Source organism: Eurytemora carolleeae, unplaced genomic scaffold, assembly GCF_000591075.1.
Source record: "Eurytemora carolleeae unplaced genomic scaffold, Eaff_2.0 scaffold168, whole genome shotgun sequence".
NCBI lineage: Eukaryota > Metazoa > Arthropoda > Copepoda > Calanoida > Temoridae > Eurytemora > Eurytemora carolleeae.
This window is the reverse complement of record NW_019396062.1, coordinates 307,528-330,725: the sequence shown is the minus strand read 5'-3', so window position 1 is coordinate 330,725 and position 23,198 is coordinate 307,528. Positions and strand designations below refer to the sequence as shown.

At 31.4% G+C, this 23,198-nt stretch overlaps 2 protein-coding genes across 2 annotated transcripts; both read left to right on the top strand.

The window, feature by feature from the left end:
• Positions 1 to 218: 218 nt before the first annotated feature.
• On the top strand, positions 219 to 7,971 carry LOC111708956 (uncharacterized). The gene is made up of 7 exons (XM_023482485.1): positions 219 to 278; positions 1,294 to 1,364; positions 2,719 to 2,827; positions 3,779 to 4,207; positions 4,683 to 4,792; positions 6,715 to 6,823; positions 7,375 to 7,971. Exons 1-7 carry the CDS (start codon positions 240 to 242, stop codon positions 7,504 to 7,506), a joined length of 999 nt encoding a protein of 332 aa, XP_023338253.1. The 5' UTR covers positions 219 to 239; the 3' UTR covers positions 7,507 to 7,971.
• On the top strand, positions 7,962 to 22,698 carry LOC111708965 (uncharacterized). The gene is made up of 10 exons (XM_023482495.1): positions 7,962 to 8,031; positions 8,282 to 8,315; positions 9,609 to 9,723; positions 11,632 to 11,731; positions 12,604 to 12,717; positions 14,795 to 14,904; positions 17,382 to 17,471; positions 18,116 to 18,199; positions 20,415 to 20,459; positions 22,451 to 22,698. Exons 1-10 carry the CDS (start codon positions 7,976 to 7,978, stop codon positions 22,660 to 22,662), a joined length of 960 nt encoding a protein of 319 aa, XP_023338263.1. The 5' UTR covers positions 7,962 to 7,975; the 3' UTR covers positions 22,663 to 22,698.
• Positions 22,699 to 23,198: the final 500 nt, after the last annotated feature.

Below are 23,198 nucleotides of genomic sequence, written 5' to 3'. Positions count from 1 at the left end.
GGCAATGAGGGGAAACATTTAAAAATGATAACCTTTTATTCAAAACTTTTTCATAGCCGATTTTAAGAAATATATTTAAATGACGTTTGAAACTTTGGGATATCTCAGTTTTGGAAATTAAATCTGGGAAAAGTTTGAATTTTGATATTTTGTTTTGATTGTCACTGGTTTTCCAAATGCAATTCGAAATCCAAATGTTTAAATTTGTTTTGTTTAAGGTGCAAGGTGGAGAGTTTGTAATGATTGAAATAGATCGATCAAACCCAGAATCAAGACAGGTGAAGAAATATCCCCCACATTGTCCCCCCGGGTATTTATTGTTTTAAATATTTCCCTCACCCCACCCATCCTACTTGAAAAATCATTTTGATCCACCCAAAATGTTATGAAAGTTTGCGTAGAGCATCAAAAAACATCTTTTGGTTATGTCCAATTTTTCAAAGTTCTTCAAAATATATTCCCCCCCCCTCTTCCTTTTCTTCCTCTATTTGTAGATGGATAAGAATAAAATATCGTAGTGTAGTGTGGGTGTCCCTCTACTGAATACAGTGCATACTGCATGTGATTGCATGAACAAAATGTTAAGGGTTTAAGCCAGTATCTTAAATCCTCGTCATGCGTCATGCACACAATTTCTAGGCATTGTTTGATTCAAATTAATCACGTTTCCTAAAAACTTGAAAATGATTCATATTTGTGTGTTTATTGGTAGCCGTTTGGATTGATCATCAAAATTGCAAGTATTTACGATTGATTGATTGATTGATTGAATGATTGATTGATTGATAGATAGACAGACATTGTTAATTTTTACTGTTGGCGAAAGTTAGTTAGTTTTTAAAATTTGGTGTTGATGATGATCCAATCCTCATATAGTATTGTTTCAAGATTAAACTTAAGATATTTATTATTTATGATAATATTGTAATATTAGTTAATTTGTTTTCATCATCTGTTAAATTATCATTTACCAATTGTGTCGGTGCAGGCTTTTTTTGTAAGCAAAGGTTTTTAAGAACTAAAACGGTCGAAACGGTGTTGGTTGAGTTAAAAAGTTGTCTTACAGGTCGCACATTGTAAGAGCAGAAAATCTGTCAAAACGTTTCAAATGTGGACTTATGAAATTGTCAGAAAACTTGTACAGAGTGAGCTCTGACTTAAAGTTTTATTTGAAGTAAAATTTTTTTGAAGGATTGTCCAGACGTGAAAGGTTGGAAATATTTGACAAATTTGAAAAATATTTAATTTCGAGAACTTGAAACTAAATTTCAATGATTAAAATAAAATATTTAGGAATTTAGTGAATTATCTGTCTATCCACTACGTATTCCTGAAACTGTTGATATCCTGGGAGGCCACTACAGGTAGTCTTCTTAATATTTTACTCCTATTTCGTAATCCCCCTTTTCTGCCTTTTCAATTACATCAATATTATTAGGGGTGTATGTATACTTTATCGAATAATCAGTTTGCTTAACCCTCCTTTTTGGAAATTATTTTGTCTCCCCAGAAAATATATTTTTGCTTCATTTTTTCTTAAAATTTTTTTTCGCTGAATTAAAAGTATCAAAAAGAATGAAAAAAGTTGCCAGTTGATTTCCACTTTTTCAGTTTCCCCCCCAAATCATCAAAAATAATTCTAAAAACTATACACCCCTGTATTATGCCCATAGAAATCTTGAAACTTGCACAAAAATTTGAGTGTTTCAAGTTAACTTGTGAATTTGGAAGCGACATAGATTTGGGTTGAAAAATGGAAGCAAAATATTGATGGCATCATAAGCCGTCAATTTTGATATTCCGGTAAAAACCTAACTTTATAGAATCCAGCTTTCTTAATATTGAACATAAATTGGTTTAGCCTTATTTCTGGATCAGCTGTTAAAGACTGTTCTTCTGCAAACCGTTTGCCCTATTTTGAAATCGATTTCACAGATTTGGATTTTTGCTCATTTTAAACGTCAGCAGGACGAAATTAGATTTTTTAAATTGAATATTGTGATAGAGGTTAAACTATGGAAAAAAATTTGTTATTTGTGGCAAATTTGTCGGTCCTAATTTTCAATTTTTTTTATTTTTGTCAGCTATTTAGGACTAATTTTTTGGCCTAAAATAATATTTATGGCATCGAAATTAGTTTTGTCTTCGATACTAACTATGGCAGTTATTTTGTGTCTAAATGTTGTTATTTTGGTTCTAATGGGTGTTTAGTCTTCACCCAGATTAATCCTAAATTAAACACTACTAGAGACACAACCACAGAAGGGGTAGTTTTGTAAATACTGTTAGGGGTTCTACTTTATATTTTAGAATAAAAATCTGAGGAATAATAAAATTTGAGACGTGGCTCAAACCTGGCTTGTTCTTCTTGACAATGTATTCAGTGACGCGGTTTTAAATTCTGAAAAAATTGGCCCTCCGTTCATATTTTATCCTTGAATGGATCCTGTAACCCCGCAATATTCCGTACATTTTAAAATACCCAATTTTAGAGTTTTCACTGAAATTACCAGTTTTCCGTCGGATTTCAGAACTTCAATTTCTCTAAAAAAAACATTTCTTTAGCGGCTGAGCTTTAGTTGACACAAATAAGAGGCTTATGGCCTCAATATTGCTGACCCCCCCCCCTTGATTCTCTTCAGGGGGGGGGGGGGAGCTCTGGTAACTATTTACCCCTGGTTAGTGTCCCTTGTTTTCTATTTAATATTAAATGTTTAGTTTGTTCTGCTTGGTGAACCCTGAGATAGGATCCGCGGGACATTATTCTTTAAACTTTATACAAGAAAATCAGATTATATACCTTCATGAAACTAATCTTGTCCTAAAGGTAAACTTTGTAATGTTTCCCACAACGTAAACAAATCTATATTTTCATTTTACCAAATACTTTTGAACTTTTTTAGAAATATCGCAAATCTATATTTTATAGGGTCTCATTTTTTTCCGGATCAATTTGGATCCACAAAAGATCTTACGGAATTTTTCCTAAAGCTTTTAAGAATGATAAACCTTTAGCAAATGCCTTACTCCAACAATGTTCTCTTAGGTCTGTACCAATCCAGGTATAGCCTTCTGTATTCTCAAGTATCTATCAATCAAGATACGATACTCTATGTATTCTTCAATTTGTATCGTACAGATACCACTCACGTTTGAACTTAAGGTTCCTAGTAATACTTCAGGCTGTATCAATCCAGATATGACGCCATATGAATTCCTTTAGTCTTTAACTATCGTTCGAGATACAACTCGAGTTGACTCTCTGCTTCTCTACACGAGAATAATACAAGTCTAAACGTAATGAAGTAACGATTCATGTCCTAATTATACCAAATCGTAGTACATGAGAATCATGATAATGATGTGGACTGATAGGTCTTCTCAGAAGCTGACGAACGTAATTAGGGTACAGATAATGTTAACACGCAGTGTTTAGGTACAAATGTGGGGTTTACTATCAATATTTATTACAAACCATTAAAATTTTTTGGAAATTAAGGGCGGAACCTTTGAAAATCGGTTTTTCGATTTTCAAAATTAATCCAGAAAAAGTGGAAACCCTTTATCTTCAACGCTTGGTGTCTAATATCCACTGTTAGGATTTTTATATTTGAGCATATTGCTCGATTTCTCAATTCTAGTTATCCCTACAACTAAATACCAGCAAGACTGCTTAAAATGTGGTTCTGTGAATCGTATCTCAAAAGTTTTGACCTTGGGTTGTTGATTTTTATTTATTTTAATTTGATTTGATTTTACTTTTTATGATTTATTTCAGACTGTTTATCCTGGTATGGATCAAACTACTCTCCTACTTGTATTAAGAAAAATAAAGGACTCCTTTCCAGAGCAAACTCACCCACCAAACCCTCCGTCAAAAAATCCACCAGACCCCTCTTCAAGTAATCTGCAAGTGCTCTCCTCAAGTAATCCACCACCATTTTCACATAATCCGCCAAATCCCCCAGAAAATCCGCAAGTTATAAATACTGAATATTTTTCCAATAAATCTGAAGATCTGGAAATAAATCAAGAAAGAAATATAAACTATGCAATAAATTTAGAAGAAAATAATATATCATCGATTGAAGGCGCAATTGAACTTAATTTGCCAGAAGTTGAGTTCAACACTGACGAAGTTAAAACTGACACTATTTTAAAGAACACGGACGAAACAAACACTGAATTGGACAATAAGAAATATCAGGTAAAACCTTTTCTGATTAATTTCCGCTCCTCCTTTCATTTACCCCCCCCACACCAAATTTAGCTTTGGTGTAACTACATATTTTTTGGTGGTGGTGGAGGGCAAAGAGTGGATGGGTGTTAATTAACTTGCTTTTCGAGTGAAATTTCGGTGAAAATCTCGCCCATCTGACGATCAGTAACTGGTTTATTAAAGGTTGTACTAAAATGTCAACTCGAACCCTCATTAAAATACTTAAATATTGCTTTCCTCAAACCAAAGAATAAAGAAGAAAAAAGTGAACTGCATTTTCAGGGGGAAATATAAAAAAGCTTTGCTTGCGCAACACTGCGTTTGTTTACATGCCACCCAATACTAGGATCATCCCTAATTTGTAATTAAATCTGTGGGAATTCCTTTATACTTAATTATTTAATTTTACTTCTCTATTTTATCTGGTTTTCACTTATTATATTTTAAATGTATTCTTGTTCAGGGATATAAAGTATTTAAGAGGGACGGAAAGCTGCGAAAATCTAAATATTTATCTGTGGAAAGCCTGGCTATCCTTGGAAGCACAAATCCAGATATACTCAACAAATACAGGTCATACATAAATCCGTCACACGGGAATGTATCTTTTTTAAAAAAAAAACCATTTTTCTTCTTCCCCCCCCCCCCACTTATGAATTTTTTTCGCCCTCATAAGTGATTTGTGTTGCGCTGAGCGCAAATTTTTTTTATGAACTTTTGGGTACTGAAAGGTATCAAATCCTATCCTTACTCCCCTATTTGACAGTATGACGGAAAGACGGGAACAGAAATATCTTGTTGCAAAGGATTACAAAGTTTGAATTAAAATATCTAACGCACATTCAAATTTGGCAATATTTTGAAAGATTCTTGAAAATCTGAATTCAACAATCTGCAAACAAACTTACAAGTTGTATAAAGACTTGTTGAACTTTAAAGTTGTAGTGCGTAAAAAGTATGTTCTATAGTTTAAAACTAATACCTATCATTTTTACTTTAGAACATTTACTTTTCTTAGAATAAGTCCCTCAAACTTGAAATAGATTGCCTTGGCCTCGTATGTGAAGTTTAAATTACTTCCAATTTTCCCAATCAAGAAATTCAGGGGTTTTAATATATTCACCAAATTAAGTTTATCGGTGCCAAATTGATTATAGGTTGACAAACCGCATTAAACTTTATTAATATTTTTATTTGTATGGACTTATATTTATAAATTTGACTTTTCTGTCCGTTTGTTTGATTCCAATAAACGTCGAAACTGCTGAACCGACCGGGCCCGATTATTTTTAGCAGCTCACATGACCCCAGAGAAGATTTATTGACGGTCAAATTTGACTTTTATGATTTTAATAAATCCACCAATTTCTGCGAAAATCTAGTCTTTGCAGAGAACGATACAAAATTACGACTGTAACAAAGTTATTCTTGCCAAATGAATATCGGGAATCTACAAAGAACTCGTACACAACTATTTTTGTATTTGTAATAAGCTTTTTAGAAGTTGTACTGAACTGCTCATAATTTGTCATCAAGTTTTAAAAAGATTTTTATTTCTGCTGATAAAACATGAAAGAATGCAAGTTTCCTATTTGTGCTTTAACAACTTTTTTCTAACATCTTATTTAATTTTGTTTGAAGAAGGAAAGTTTATTATGAACAATCAAATCTCTTGCAAAGATGTTTCTTTTATTTTTTTTCTAGCAATAATAACTTAACAGATTATTCCTCTTAAGTATGTTTTAAACAATCATGTTTCTAACATTAATTTTTCTGGGAAACATGTTTCTAGTAATCATATTTCAAGCAATCATATTTCAAGCAATCATATTTCAAGCAATCATATTTCTAGCAATCATGATTCTAGTAATCATGTTTCTATCAATCATATTTCTATCAATCATATTTCAAGCAATCATATTTCTAACAATCATGATTCTAGTAATCATGTTTCTAGTAATTTTGTTTTTGAGCAATAATATTTCTCTTATGAGTCTTATTCATATTGCCGGTAATTATATTTCTAACTATCGTGTTTCTAGTGATAAGATTTCTCAAAATTACATTTCTCTGAATCATTTGTCTAGCAATAATTTTTCTAGCAATAATGTTTCTAGCAATCATGTTTCTAGCAATTATGTTTCTAGCAATAATGTCTCTAGCAATCATGTTTCTAGCAATAATGTATCATTGCAATCATGTTTCTAGCAATCATGTTTCTGGAAATAATGTTTCTAGCAATCATATTTCCGGACACTATGTTTCTGGCAATATTTCTAGCAATCATATTTCTGGCAATCATGTTTCTGGCAATATTTCTAGCAATCATATTTCCGGACACTATGTTTCTGGCAATATTTCTAGCAATCATATTTCTGGCAATCATGTTTCTGGCAATATTTCTAGCAATCATATTTTTGGCAATCATGTTTCTGGCAATATTTCTAGCAATAATTGTTCTGTCCATCATATCTGTATTAATGTTTGAATTGCAGGCAGAAATATGCTGAGAAAAGAAGGGTAGATAAGTCTGCTGGAGGGATCCAGGCTGGCAGCTCCCTTGCTAGTCTTGGAAAACAAGTTTTTAAATCTGCTCCTCTCAAGGAACTGGAAAATATTCTAATTGTGGCCATTTCGCGTTTAATTCCCCACCCCCTAGTGATGTGCTTTTTGGGTCGGTTTTGGCCCTTTTTTCTTTCAGAATTTGGCATAGTCGAAGAAGAAAAAATGTTGTCAAAGGAATTGCTTTTCTTACGCTGTAAAATTTGGCCCTGACAGAAGATTTATGCAAAAAAAGATACTAAATGAAGCGAAAGTGAACGCGTCGTAACTATTTTTTTAGATCGTTTTACCTTTTTTTATGGATAAAGATGTGGCAAAGTTTTAAAGAAAGAAAACTTTCATGAGTTTCACATAATAATACAGATCCGAAATATTGGAAGTTTTATTTATTTTAACAATTCTTCTTCTTCTCCCTGTGTTATATCCGAAGTTTTCATTGAAGGTAAAAATTCAGAAAATGTTATGTATTTTTTATATCTTTAATATCCAAACAAACTTGAAAGTGATTCTCCGTAATATCTCTGGAAGTAAATTTGGTAGAAAATTGTTTCAATTTTGTAAAATTTCACCAGGAATATTTATCGACATTTTAGTGGAAGCGTTTAGACAGAAAATGCAGAAACAATGTTAAAGATAATCCAGGGTTGACAGAATCCATCGATTGTGTCGAAACTAATGTCGACAATACATCAGTCGACCTTAATCAACTTTTCGACATTCTGTGATACAAAGTTAATATTTATTATAATTTAAAAAAAATATTTATCCCTGTGAAATCATCTTTGATTTGCAGCAATTTAGATTTAACAGAAAACCATTTTTATCATAAAAGCTGTGTACTGTGTAGATCAACAGTAAATTGGATTATATTTTAAAAATATTAAGTTTATCAAAAAGTTACGGTTTAAGCTAAGGGAATGGTCATAGATAGAATGTATGCAAATTTGCATTTTATATGTTTATATAATTTAAATTTGTGTCAGTATTTTAATCGTTCACTTGTTGAATTGGGATTAGTAGGCCGTAACCATGAAAATATGTAAAATCAATTGTTTTGGAACACTGCGTTCATATTTTTTATAGACATATTGTAATTTGTAAACCGTCTGTGATTCTGGCTGTGACATCTTGTTTATTCATGTTTATTCATTTCCCCGCGGGTGAGTTCCTTTAATTTGTTTATTTACAGAGAACATGTTGAAGCTAAGATGGGGGAAATTATTCGTCAGTTCATACAAGCAAACTCCTAGGCAATAAAGTGCATTCGACATACCTGGTCGAGTGGGAAATATAATTGTTATAAGATAGATCGTCATCTTCTTATTTTCTTTTATCCTCGATGATGTTGCAAATTTAACTGATCTTATTCTAAAAATGTGCTGTCTACACTCTACATGTTAGAAATGATTTTTATTCATTTATTTCCTTTTTATAAATTATTTTGACAATTGACTAATTTACCGTGTGTGGTGAATTTTCTTGATGTACTTGTTGGACTAGGCTTTATCATACTTCCTTCAGTACAGACGACAAGGTAAACATACATGAATTATTACATATTATGTATCTTTATATGCTTGACTAGTAATTTCTGTTTGTATGTCCGATCATAAGCAAAAAACCCCTTGAAAGATTTGCTTCAAAAATGAACAGGGAACTCGGTAAAACCACGGGAATTTTATTAGCTTGGTTTCAAAATTGTAAATTAATTTGATTGACTTTAAAGCATGGTATGCAGGTAAAGCTGGGTTCCTAAGCTAGTCTTTATATAGTCAAGTAGTAATATCAGTTTGTCTGTTTGTATGTCTGATCATAATTCAAATACACCTTGTTTGCCTCACATTTTGGCCTTCCAATCTAGTTCTTAAAGAAATTTAGCAGCAGATTTGATCAGTTAGGATTCTGTATTTGTCAGATTTTTTTGATGAAAATTATCAAGAAACTATTAGTGGTAGATTTTATGTTTAAATGGTAATTGCCTTTTTGTAACGGATGAACACTGATTGTTTTCCAGTCAGATTAATTCTAGATGAACCCCTGTCAACAAACTGTAAATCTGTTATTGAGATGTCAGATGTAAAATTCTGAATAAGTAAACAGTGTAAAAAAGTTAACTTAAAGGCTGAAAATCGCCTCTGTTTTTGTTCCAATAATATTTAGATACAACATTTTTTTTGAGATTTTCAAAATAACATAAAGACAATTTTGGTCAAAAATGCATTTCTGAATTTTAATCTGTTTTCAACCAATTCGCATCTGTACCAAAGCTGAGTCTTTTAATGTTTTTTGTCAACTACCCCACCAACATTTACAAGGATATAAACCTGTATGTTATAAATGCTATCCCCTCTAAAGCTGTGTGTGTTTTATATTATATCCCTTATAAAGCCCAGTGTGCCCTGGATTGTTTAATATTTCTCTATAGAACTTTAGAATATATAATTTGTAGAACCTGGGGCCGTTACAAGGGAATTTATTGTACTTAAATATACATAAATCCAGGCTCATAATTCCAACCTGATACACAGAGAATGGTTTTACTTCGCCCCTCCTCCTTTTTTCCGCTTATATCCCTTCTATACATGTTTCCATTCATAAATCCTATGTTTTCATCCTTTTCAATTAAACTATTTATCTATCCTTCTCTTTCATTTATCTATACTTCTTTTAAAGAATTAAAAAAGAAAAAAATCCTATTTATAATTTATTTTCTCAACCATATTTGGTATTTTTTTTCTTTCAATGTATTTTTATACCAATTTATTTAGTAGAAAAAAGTTTTAAAATATTTTATTTCTAGTTGAATATTTAACGTCTTATATTTCAGGATAAAGGCTACCATATGTTGGGATATGTTAATGCTGCCAGCTGTATCATAAATGGAAGACCAAACTTTAAATTCCCTCCACATTATAATATAGATCTGGACAGCTTCTTTACAGGTTAAAATTTTACAATAACTAGGCGGTTAGGGCGCTTCGCTCCCATCTTCTATTTTCAAGTTCTAATTGTGGCTTCATCTGTGAGCATCTTCTCTTTGTACAATATAAAACAATAAAAAAAGAGCGGACTTATTAATATTTTTTCTCGCATTTTCAAAATCCTTTTGGACACAATTTGTTTTTAATTTTAAGCATCCATAAACCTTCCCTGGGATCTTGCGAGTTCCACACAATATTTGGGCCGGATCGGTTCAGCCGTTTAGACGTCGATATTGGATACAAACAAAAGAACAATGTAACTAACAGACAGACAGACTAGCAAAGTATATATAATATATAGATGATGATGAAGCTTAGGTATGAAGGTACAAAGGTTGGAGGGTATGATGGTTATGAAGGTAGACATGATTCCGTTCTTATTTTTGACAATTCAAATACAGAATCTCAAAGACTCTGTACTAAGTAGATAATGAGTTTCTTTCATTGTAATCTTTTATTTCCTTGGCGTAATGATGATTGTTGGTTAAGATTTTCATGTACTGCTATCTTACAAGAATTTTTTTCTTTTCAATTTTGATTGCAAATTATAGATCCAAGATATTTCGGGGTAATTTAATGATATATATTAAAACCTTTTCAACACAGAACAATGTTTACCCAGGTCCCTGAAGTCTGGTTTCATGACTGGTTCCCTGGGAGGGGGTCAAATTGACCTCCACTCTATTTTCTTATTGTGATACAAATCTACAACATTTGATATGTTTTTGGAAAGCCCTTGGGCTCTACTCCAATGATCTGCCAAAAATAATTGTAAATTTGCTAAAATCCAAATATTTATTGCGAAATCTAGTTTTTAAACAATAATTACGCAATTAGCTAGAAATTTTATATTTTTGGAAAGCCCTTAACCGTGCGAATTAAAATCTGCAAAAACATTTTCTAAATTTTTAACACCTAAATGTGTATTCAAGAAAAACTGAAAATGTGCAAAATCCCTTAAAAGGCGTCTGTGCAAAAAATGTGTGCAAAGTTCCTTTGCAAAAACTGGCATCCTGGTTGCTTTTGTTAACGTTTTAAAATCCAATGAGTGAAAGTAGTTTTAATAGATATGAGAAGCATCGGAGAAAATATCAGAATTGAACACGTTTCGAGTCAGAACTACGACAAATTAAGGTTTCAAGTGTATTATTGTAAATCAGGCATTGTCATATTTGCATGGAGGGATCCCTTAACATTGCACTTATAGTCCCTTCACCAAGAGAATGCGTGAAAGTACAATTATAAAATTCCAAAACACAGGAAAACAATATTTCTCTCTTCAAAACTTTTTCTTAAAAGTTTAATAGGTCTCGGCTTTCAATGAACCGTGTTGAATTTCAAAGTCTCCTTGATGAAAAACCATGTAAATATTTAAACTTTATTATTAACTTTACATGAAAATTAAGTTCCTCAAGTATTTACGGATTCTTTACAATGGTTTAGTTTTACCCGTCACTATATAAGACCTATTTAAAATATAAAAAAATGGAGAAAAAATTATTGTAAATTTTTTTCTCAAATAAGATTTGTTTTAAAAGTTGCTTAACGAAACTTAGTTGTACTACCTCTTAATGACAATTAGTCAAATGCTCCTTTATTTATCCACTAATGGGTAAAGATCAGTAATATTAACCTTCAAACAAGCTGGAATAAATAACTTGTAATGAATTATTTAAAATATAAATAATGGACATTTAAAGTTTATTCAATCAATTATCTAACGTTAATAGTTGAATTTGATTATTAATTAATAGTTTGGCATAATGATTGATTGATTTATTGGTTGATAGTTGGGCCGGCATATGATTATTATTGGTTGAAAGTTTGGTTATATGATAGTTTGTGTAAATGTTTTATTTTTTAAACTAGGTGCCCGGAAGGCGGTTGAATCGATTAGTACGAGTTTAAGCCGAAGAAATATATCTGAATTAAGCTCCTTGGTTAGTTCCCCCTGCCTAGACAATATCAGGGAACCTTTGACAAGAATCATATCCTTTTAATTTGGAAAACTTTACATCTACACAGGTGTGTGTACTTGATTGAAAAATCATTCCCCTTCCTCCCCGGCCCCTCCCTCTTTGAAAATCATTTTCTCCCAGAAGTTGGTATATCTGCGTATTGATGGGATGTCTTGGGTTTCTATACTGAATTGGGCAAAATAAATTATGTTTAAGGGAAAATAGATATTTTTTTGGGAAAAGGTATCAAAATAAATAGTTTATATCGGTACCCTTAAAACTATCTTGCATTAAAATTACATTTGAGAAATGCTCAAGATTTATTATTTTGGAGTTCAACGCCGTCGTTCACATGACAGTGTTTTCGGAAGGAAAGGGTTACTTTACATTTGGTTGTTTGTTTATTTTATCATTAGTATGCTTAACCACTTCTAAAATTTAACATGAACAATTAACATTGGTCAAGGTGAACGAGTCTGGTATCTAAGTTTTTGAAAAAAATTTTAAACCACCAGAAACGTAGTTTTTGTTTTGTTTACTTCTTTGATTACATTTTCTATCATGTCATGAACAGATTTTTTTCTTTAATTTATTTAGAAGTTTTTTGAAAAAAAATTGTTTTGCTTTTTTATTAAAGAGAAGACTAAAAGTTTAAATTTAACTTATAAATCGGATAAAAATAATCTTTTTTTCGCAGTAGATTTATAAAAAAAATAATTACTTACGTCAAATCGTCATAAGGATAAGAATAAGATCCTATATTTAGCATTTGAATAAACGGGAAAAAATCCAAATTTAGAATTATATCCCCCTACCCCTACCCTTGGGGAGAAATCTCTGTTTTTTTCTCAATAAAATGTCTTGATTTGATAATTTGTCTAAGGCAGCGTATATTCGAGGAGATGACAGTGGACCAGATTAAACAAATACAAATTAATGCTGAGGATATATTTCTTCAATATATAGAATCTGCTCAAATACAAGACGACCATGTTAGGTAATATTTTTATATTTAAATATGGGAAAGGGACTGATAGCGTAATTTTAAGTGATTATTCATCCAAAGATGACAATGCCCGATTTACAATGGTACCCTTGAAACCTGAATCTAATCAGTAATGTGGAAGATAACGTCGTTTTTCTGACAAAAAGTGTCAAATTCTGATAATTTCTCCAGTCTTTCTTATATGCAAGAAATGCGCAAGTCACTTCTGCAGAGAATCCACAAATGATAAGGAAGAATGTTCTAAAACAAAATATGGAGTTCTTATTCATACATGATACAAAGCTTTTAATGGTACCGTTGTAAGTCCGGTATTGCCATCTTTTCATCAAGGGTCGCTTATTATTACGCTTATATTCCCTTTAAAGTATGTATAGTAAACGAATATTGGGAACATTGTTAATCATCTATCACTCTTGCCGAAGAAAAACTAAAATTTTGAAGTATAGAATCAAGATTAAGCAAGAAAAGCAATTTCAATTTTTTGTACAACGAAAATTACTATATTCTTCAAGAAAACTTTTTAACACTTGTTTTAAAACTTGTTATGTAGCCTAGAGGTTTTATTTCTATTAGAATAGAGTTTCAGGGTCTTGGAAGAAAACCCGTAATTATACATCTCGATTTTAACTCAGACGACTTTACTCTAGTTTCTCGTCTTCTGTAGTTTTTTAAAATAAACTGATTGTCTACGTTTTTTTATTTAGATTTACAACATTACTCTCTGAGAAACGATGTTGTATTTTTGTCAACCATTGCAAATTAGAGTATCGCATCATAGGTGTGCAATTTAATAGTTTTCTGTTACTCACTGTATTATTGCTTGGAATTTGATCCTTGTTGTTGAAACATTGGAGCATTTTCTCAGTTCAGATGTTCTATCAGAGAAACAGTGATGCTAAGAGAAAGTGTTCAATTTTATTATCCTAGATTTTAAAACTCTTAACTCTTATTTCTCATGGTAAGCGGTAACGTTACATGATATTGCCGGTCGCTCGGTGTGGCGGGGGGAGGAGGGGGGGGGTGATATCTCGCACTTATTTGATACTACTATTGTGTTAAAAAAATTGCACTAACTTTCCTGCTTTTCCTAATAGTATGCTTTTTTAACTATAAATAAAAGAATAAATAAAAGAAAAAACAAAAGAATAAGAAAAAGAATATATAAAAGAGAGAATAATTAAGCAATGAATAAAGCAATGAATAAATCAATGAATGAAATAATGAAAAAAGAAAATTAATGAAATAATTAATGAAATAATTAATGAAAAAATTAATGAAAAAATTAATGAAATAATTATTAATGAAATAATTAATGAAATAATTAATGAAATAATTAATGAAATAATTAATGAAATAATTAATGAAATAATTAATGAAATAATTAATGGAAAAAGGATGAAAGAATGAATTAAAGAATTAATTAAATGAAGGATGAAGGGTTTAGTGAATGGTTTAGTGAATGGTTTAGTGAATGGTTTAGTGAAGGGTTTAGTGGATGGTTTAGTGAATGAATGTTTAAAAGTATGTTTAAAGGATACATGATACATATCTCATGTTTAGGAATAGTGAAAGAATGTAAGTATATATAAAGGATGAATGAGGGTATAAAAGTGGGTATAAAAGTATATTTAAAGAATTGATGAAAGCATAAAAGTATATATAAAGATGAATGAAAGTATAAAAGTATCTGAATGAAGAATGAAAATATAAAAGTATATATAAAGATGAATGAAAGTATAAAAGTATCTGAATGAAGAATGAAAATATAAAAATATATATAAAGATGAATGATATAAAAGTATCTGAATGAAGAATGAAAATATAAAAGTATATATAAAGATGAATGAAAGTATAAAAGTATCTGAATGAAGAATGAAAATATAAAAATATATATAAAGATGAATGAAAGTATAAAAGTAACTGAATGAAGAATGAAAATATAAAAGTATGTATAAACTAAAGGATGAAAGAAAGTATAAAAGTAAGTATAAAAGTATGTATAAAAGTATGTATGAAGGATAAATGAAAGTATAAAAATCTGTATGAATGATATATATCTATTGTTCAGGATTGTTTTAATCTCCTTCTCTCTACCTCTACTGAACCAGTGCAAAATAAATCACTTAAACATGAAAAAGTTCCAAACAAATATTCACAACAAAGCAAAAAAATCAGATGGTAAGTATTCTATCATATATGATAAAAGAAGTTTTTTTTGCGGTCTATTCTATTATGTATTCACAAAAGAATTTTTTTTCGGTCTATTTATTTTGTCAGATCTGACCCAAATTCGGCAAATTTTCTTCTCTCTTTTAAAAATTATTTATGAGAACCGCAAAATTATAAATCATACTTTTATTCTTTATCAGAAAATTATTTTCTGATCCTGATAGATAGTGGACCCGTTCTCTGGGATAATATAAATAAAATCACGAAACCTCTTGCTAGATAAACTAGGGATAGATTTTCCGAGGATTTCTTAGCTTTTTAATCGAAGACATTTCCTTTCAACCAACAAATTTGTTGGTTCCATCTTTTTTTTTCTTTTTAAAATAAAATAAAATATTTTTACAAATGCATGTTTAACGTTATTTTAACTTTTAAGTTAGACTACGGTACACTTTTAACCTTTAGCTGAGCGGCAAAAATTGTTTTAATACATTTTCTTTATGGCAAATGCCTGTCCGTACTTTCGAATTTTCAGAGAGAAAATTAAGGATTTCCTTTCGTTCAGTTAGACAAAGGGGCTAAGGGTTACCGTAATTATTTGGACATGTAACTTTTGATATGGAGGATCAGTTTAAGTCATGTCCCTAACTAGACCTGGACAAAAGATCCTTCTAAGGGACGACCGTACAGGTTCTTTTTTGTTTTAAATTTCCCCCGAAATAATTAATATTATTAATTGACTTCTAGGCCGTCATTTTTCATCCTTTGGGGTTTAATTGAATTAGTAAAAATTCTTTTATTCTGAATGACGTCACATACTTATTTTCAAGATTTTTATTAATATTTTAGATGCTATTTGTGTTTTATCCTAATATTTTTATCATTTTCCGGAGATAAGTTTGATAATTCATTTAAACCTTTGTCTAAGCCAAATTGACAAAGATATTTTTATTCTTAATATTTGAAAAAATAATTTTCTTCGATGGTATTTCTATTAACATTACTCTTGGATTTATGCAGCAGAGTTGAAAAAAGAAATTGTCAAAATTTAACACTTTTCCAGCTAGATAAAGTTTTAAGCAGTACCTTTGTGATTTGGACATGTCACTTTAGGATCATTTGAATTTACGCCAACAGTCTCTATAAGTGTATTGAATACTATGGAGTTCTCCGTGTGTAAATGAGAATGATGGATCAAGTTCTTGATTCTAAAACTAGTTCCTGGAAATGGTTGGTTTAATCAATTCTGGTTTCTCTAAGTTTAAGACTGTTAAATTTCTATCTTGAAAAATTATTTTTGCGTTGACCATCTTGTAAACATAGGTTTTTCTTAAATTTTTAGGTGTTTCTAGGGTTTTATTGGCTTAAAAGGGGAAATTAAAGATTTTTAGGGATAAAACGAGTTAATTTTTTGTTAATATCAAATTTTAACTTTTTAACTCCTTGCCAGAGTTTTTGAATTCCCCCCCCCTCCCCTTGAAAATGAACGCCCCTGAATATTTGGTTTACCCAGTTTACAGTAATTATGCCTAGTTTCTCATCTAACTGTTCTTAAACTTCAGAACTTGGAGTTTCAAGTTATTTAATACCACTTACTTCATACTTTATACAACTGTACTCTTTAAACCTTCTTCTGCAATCTACAATTTTTTTATTTTTTCCCGTATTTTTAAAAAAGTGATGGAACTACACCAACCGGCTTTTAAAGCACAGCATATTAGATTTCTCGCTTAATTTTGAGATCTATACTTTAAATAAAGAAATTTAGTAATAATGGTGTTTTTTCTTCTAAAAGAGACTGCAAGTGTAAAAGATGCAAAGCCTGTGTCCGAATTTAATGAATTTGAGCCGCGTCAAAAATCCGCCAAAAACCGGTTTCAATTGAGCGCCGACTTAAATCTTGAAATAATGAATACGATTTTAAATGGACCCAACCATATTTGAGCCGCGACTTAAATTTAAGCCGCGGCTCAAATTCTTTAAATTCGGCCTCTGATTTACATCAATTCTTAAAATTTTGGCTGATCATTATCAAGTATGCAATAGATGACCAATATTTAATAATAAAAAAACGATCGATTATTTTCAATTGTGGAATCTCACAAAAGTGACTTCTTCTGCAGGAAAACATATTTAAACACTTCTGAACATAAAAAAACGTTTATATATATTACACATTATTGATCAGATAACGGTGTTAAGAGTACCCTTGTGAATCGGGCATTGTCATCTTTGCAAGAAGGGTTACTTAAAATTACGCTTACACTTCAAGATTCCAACCTAACTGCATCAAGTTCCTTCTATTCCTTCACATTGTGCTGTATCAAATTAGAAAGCAATATCAAGAGACCTTCCTATTCTAGACTCCATTCTAGTAAAGATTTCTCTTCATTAAGCGTCGAAAAGTATTTCCTTTTTTTTTAAAGAAATTGAATAAAAGATTTCAAAACATTTCTTTCAACTGATTTTTGGATTTATATGTTTAGGTATACTGAAACGGGAAGATTTAAACGCTAAAGAATTACGAGAATTAGTGGATTCATTAGAAAACTTAAATATGGATAAACTAGCCAAAGGAAATAAACTAACGGATTTTTATGATTCACTAACTTTATTTTAGATAAATCCATAAACTTTATAACAATTTTGTTATTTAAAACTTGTCTCTGGAACATTTTCATGTCTTTGTAGTAATCTTGTGACTATTTGTACTATGAAAATTGAATTATTTTTTTTTAAATTTTCTTTTTAATCTCTGAAGATCCTTCTTTCTAAAGAATTTAACTAAGAATAGCAATTGAGTTTTATAATTATTTTTTAGCCCAAAGAAAATATAATTAGGTCGGGGGGGGGGGGGGGGGGGGGGGGGGGGGGGGGTAGGGGTAAGGATAAGGATGTGTTAACATTTTACAGTGAAATCTTCAGAAGTGGTTTATTGAAAAAACACATTAAAACCCAAATGTTAAAAGCTTTCACGCTAATATCGAAAAGAATTTACCTATTACTTCTCTTAAACCAAAATTAAACAAATCTACAAACAAGTGCTTTGTACATCTGTAATTTACATGTCTAGAGCTATAAAAAAGTAAAAGCGTGTTGCTGAGGCGTTGTGACTTTATATCCTCTTTAGCCTGGATAAATGTGAACAAAGCTATGTATACCTGTTTATTAAATATGGTTTGTTATTCTCACTGATATCTCCAAATTAGTTTGTTTGTAGAGGGAAGTATTCTAGTATCCAGTTATACCTTTGAACGTCCAGAGAACTCTGATGTTTGGTCCGTTGTTTCCATATCACATAAAGGTCAGTCTTAGTTACATAAAGTATTTGGCAGCCATGTCGAACTAACGTAAATTACATGTAAAATAAAAATATCTGTTGCAGATTATTTAGATTTTTTAATGTAACGGAATAATTTTGTTTTCCTCATATGTGTGCCTAAATACTAGAGGAGTTACGAGGCCCCAAACTCGTAACAGTAATGTTTCATGAGTTTTGCCTTCTCCAACTGTCTAGTTTACAGTCCAGCCTTTTTGATCCTATTTTTAAAGAGAAAGGTCAGTCTGCGCTATATATAGTTTTTGGCATCATATTTAATCCTATTTTTAAACATAACGTTTAGTCTTAGCTATATAAAGTTTTTGGCTTCATATTTAATCCTATTTTTAAACATAACGTTTAGTCTTAGCTATATAAAGTTTTTGGCCTCATATTTGATCCTATTTTTTTAACATAAAGGTCAGTCCGAGCTATATATAAAGGATTTGGCAATATATTTTGTCTTATTTTTAAACATACAGTTTAGTCTTAGCTATATATAGTTTTTGGCGTTATATTTTATCCTATTTTTAAACATAAAGGTCATTTTAGCTATGTTTATTGGTATTTGATTTATGTTGGATCCTATTTTTAAACATGGAGGTCATCTTAGCTATGTATTTTGGTATTTGCATTATGTTGGATCCTATTTTTAAACATGGAGGTCATCTTTGCTATGTATATTGGTATTTGCATTATGTTGGATCTTATTTTTAAACATAAAGGTCATCTTATTTATGCATATTGGTATTTGCATTATGTTGGATCAAATTTTTTAACATGGAGGTCAGTCTTAGCTACATGTATGTAGGTTTTGACACTTCTAATTTTACTTTCATTCAAAACATAGGGTTTTTTGTCTGGTTGGAATTAATTTCAGCATGTTTTAAATGAAATAAAAGTTAAAACTCAGTTAAATAAAACCAACTCACTCATGAACATTTTACATTTAACCGCTGAAATATGGCCGAGAGGACAGCTATTCAGTCATGTCAACTTTAATTTTTGCCCGTTAAAAACGACTTTTTAAAATTATTTATTTTTCGCCATTAAATCTATTAATTTCTCTCTTAATACTATGACGGCCACAAGAATTATTAGTGAACTTTGGGTAAATTTTTATATAGATGAAGTGAACGATCCCTTTAAATAAGATTATATCCTTGTACCTGGAACCAACTGAAAAGATAAATCCTATATTCGCTTCTAGAAAGTCAAAGAATTCCACTAAATTCCTTCTTCATCTCATTTCCGGAATCTGCGCCCTTTGATCGGGTTTTCGTGTCTTCCAGGCTTCCAACCTAGTGTACAGTTAACCTCAACATTCATTAAACTTTTTTACCAATATTTTGTATTTTTCATGATCTGAGAGTTACTTTTGAAAACATTTATTTCTGTTTCGAGGATTTTTGATAATGAAGATGACATTTTCATATTTTCCAGGAATGTTCGAAAATCCAGCGCCAGCGAAAATTATTTAAAATAAAACAAAATCAAAAATATTATGAAATATTAACCATGGGTCGAAAAATAATCGATGACTACTGTTTGTAATATCTGAATGATTTGTTTACGATCCGAGTTGAATGTTGCATCTTTCTGAATTTGTATGGACACTACGTTCTTCGGTATTAGTCGTTTTTAACAATTTTCTCCCTATAGACGCAACAGATAGAAGTAAGATTAGTAGCGATCAAAAGCGATTTTTTATCGCATCTATACCCCCTTTCATTTTTCACGAACACTCCCTTTAAGTAAAGGATCTCAATTAGATTGTACCTTTCCATATCTTTATTTGAGATATCCCTTCAACCCCTGACTGGGTAGTGGGTACTAATGCGGGATAACTTCAAGAGTAAATTTATCTAAAAATTTACAAATAGTTTGAGATCAAGCATTGATCTTGATAAGTTTCCAAATGATTACTTTCCTCAAGCTTTAATTTTCCAATTCTTATATCTTTGTTACCAGATGCCATACACCTTAGATATATTTTACTTCTTCGGCAAGATTAAATTATCAAAATTTGAAAAAATGAAAGTTTTATTCTTATAGGTTTGGAAAGAAATAGGGATAGGGATATTAGAGTTTGTTGCAAGGAAACAGTTCTGCAAATTAGATTTTTTTAACAAAAATTCTGATTATAAGTTTTAGTTTCAACCGATCTATTGTTTGTTGTTATTTTAGTTTTTTTTTGTAGATTCTGCAGAAATGTGGAGTCGTCTACGCAGAATGATTTGGAAAGGTAAAATTTATTTTTTATTATTAAAATATCTCAAGTATCTATTTTTCCAAATGTTCAATTTTGTGCAGAAGAATTCACATTTTCTTGTTTGGGGTCTGTCCTAGTGAACGATTTTTGGACCCCCCCCAGGCCCCCCCTCCTATCAATTTTGTACATGACCAAATTAGTATTTATTTAGCATTATTTAGGGTTAGGTTAGGTTATTTAGGGTTAGGTTAGGTTAAGACACTTTCTTGGCCGAGCGCTGTGGCTAGGATGGACTAGGGGGCCGAGCGCTGCGGCCACGGGTTAGGCTAGTTAAGACACTTTCTGTGCCGAGCGCTGCGGCTAGGATGGGCTAGGGGGCCGAGTGCTGCGGCCACGGGTTAGGTTAAGTTGAGACAGGGGCCTGGGGGGGGGGGGGTGCACAAATCGTTCTCTGGGAATATACCCTTGTTTGCCAGCTTTTAAAATGCAATTGGACTCACTTAAATGAATTCAGATGTAGTATAATACAGACAGCTAAATAATTGGTAAATTTTGCTTGTGAAAACTCGCTTACGAGTCAAACCATCCATTTTAATATTTGCTTGCCAGTTCAATAGCTTACTAATAATTTCTGTCTCACTTTATTTAAAAAGAAACTGATTTTTATTCTCAAAGTGGCATGTTCGATTCACAACTATATCCATCAAGGTTAAAGGTACCGTTCAAGGCTTGAATTTGATAAAAAATGAGTTAGATATCGTCATTTTCTATCTTGTCTGACAAGTTATTTCCAGTGGCATAATCCGTTAGCTACTCACTTCAACAGAGAAACTACAACTGTAAACAATCAATTTTCAGTTAGAAAATTAAGGATTTCTAATTTACTCTAGATCGGATGAGGGATCGTTGTGAATTGGTCCAAAGTTACTTGAACTAACGTTAACAGTCCCTTTTAAACTTTGCCAAATTCTACTAAAACCTAACTCCGTGAAAAGCAATTTTAAAATTGACAAACTTGTTGTAAACTTTCACTTTTCTCATTTTATGCTTTAATATTTATATCTCCGTATTCCTAATAGTAGTATATTTGTATTCCAAGGCGGGGAACTTTTCTATCTACGAAAGATTATAAATTTTAATCAGAGCATTTGATTCGTCACATATCTCTAAAAGACATGATTATTTGCTTAAAGAGAATGTAGATTGTGGAAGTAATTTCAAGTGAACCTCCATATATAGCGGTGTGCGGTGCATGCTCTGAACTCAACAGAACCCGATAAAACCTAAATTCGATTAAAAATCCTTATCTTGAAAAGTGTTGTATTCTGATAAAATTGTCTTCTTTGCTTCTGCTGCAAAATTCCGTAAGCCACTTTTATATAGAAACCACAATCGAAAATACGAGATTTTAAGTTAAAAAAAAAAGAATTTCTCGTTCAACCACAACAAATAAAAGGTCTTTGTGAATCGTTCGTACTATACTATACTCTAATACGTCCAAAGATGAAATTACTTTATTGAAGAATATATTTCCCTGTTTGTGTTCCGTCTCTCTGTTTGTTTATAAACTTTGAGAAAATTGGATCAGAACTCGGTCTAATCAAATCTAGACTGAAAATCCTTTTTCTAATTTGTCTCAATTTCTTATTTCATTTTATATTAGGTTTCTTCTTATTCTTGAGCGGCTGGGGAATTACATTTTTTTATTTTGACATGCAATAGTAGATTTTTTTTGTAAATCCTCTTCCCCCCTCCCTATTTAAAATCATTTTGTACACGAGAAGTAAAGTATGATTGGGGAAAACAAATTATTTTCATGCTAAAGTATTTTAAAAAATTGGTACAAAATATCTCCAGGGTGTCCAATTTTTCATTTTTCCCTCCAGATCATCAATTTTCAACACCCCCCCCCCCCCTCCTATTATAAATTTGGATGAAATTCCTATTTGTGATCATTTGGGAAATACTTTGGAAACTTCCGAAAACTTAATGACATCTTTATTCATATGTTTTATTGTTTTCAGGTCGTGTACACATCTCTGTAAAGTTTGACCGGGATTTCTACGATATCATCCGGTTTGATTACGCCATTGATCTGTTAGCAGTTCTGGCTCTGGTCTATCTACAGCTCCTTGCACTGGTTCTAGGTTACAAGATGGAGAAGGAGATCGAAAGAAGGAATAGGATGGAGGCAGACCAGATCATGAAGGACAACAAAGAGGAGGATCTTAACTAAATGGTTTATGTGAAATAAACTAGATGAAAAAATGCTCGAACGACTTTTTCTCAGATTTTTCTCAGAATTACACTTTTTAATTTTAAAGGAATATTTCCAAAAATTTCGAAATTTATTCTGCTTCGACTCAAATGTGAAAACGTAGGGATGTTATAAAAACACCATTTTAGAATTTTTCATCTTTGAAGATTCTTTGGGATCTTATCGTCGCCTGCTTATACTTTTGGTAGAAATGTCAACATAGAAAATGCTGAAGTATCAACCCAATTGAGAGCGGTGCATCGAGTTCAAAACCCCGATTCACTGATCAAACCGGTTGGAACTGGCTTTAGATACTTGATCCTGAGATAATCCCAGGTTTAACTGGAATTAAGATCAAAACTGAATTGGGCTTTTAGACTCGCAGCTCAGCTGTCATTGGTGAGAAGAAAATTGTTTCAATCTTACAAAACCAAGGGAGGTAGAGTATTCATTTTAGAGAAAACACAGGATTTATTTTAATTCCATTTATTTTCATTTTTACACACGACACAGCC

What these genes read in the sequence shown, in the direction of transcription:
- LOC111708965 (XM_023482495.1), top strand. Translation starts at nt 7,976, where the DNA reads ATGTTGAAGCTAAGATGGGGGAAATTATTCGTCAGTTCATACAAGCAA. An exon ending in TCATACAAGCAAACTCCTAG is followed by an intron (nt 8,032 to 8,281) that starts GCAATAAAGTGC and finishes TTGTTGGACTAG; the next exon opens with GCTTTATCATACTTCCTTCA. An exon ending in ACGCAGAATGATTTGGAAAG is followed by an intron (nt 20,460 to 22,450) that starts GTAAAATTTATT and finishes TATTGTTTTCAG; the next exon opens with GTCGTGTACACATCTCTGTA.
- LOC111708956 (XM_023482485.1), top strand. Translation starts at nt 240, where the DNA reads ATGATTGAAATAGATCGATCAAACCCAGAATCAAGACAG. An exon ending in ATCCTGGGAGGCCACTACAG is followed by an intron (nt 1,365 to 2,718) that starts GTAGTCTTCTTA and finishes TTAAATGTTTAG; the next exon opens with TTTGTTCTGCTTGGTGAACC. An exon ending in TGGACAATAAGAAATATCAG is followed by an intron (nt 4,208 to 4,682) that starts GTAAAACCTTTT and finishes ATTCTTGTTCAG; the next exon opens with GGATATAAAGTATTTAAGAG.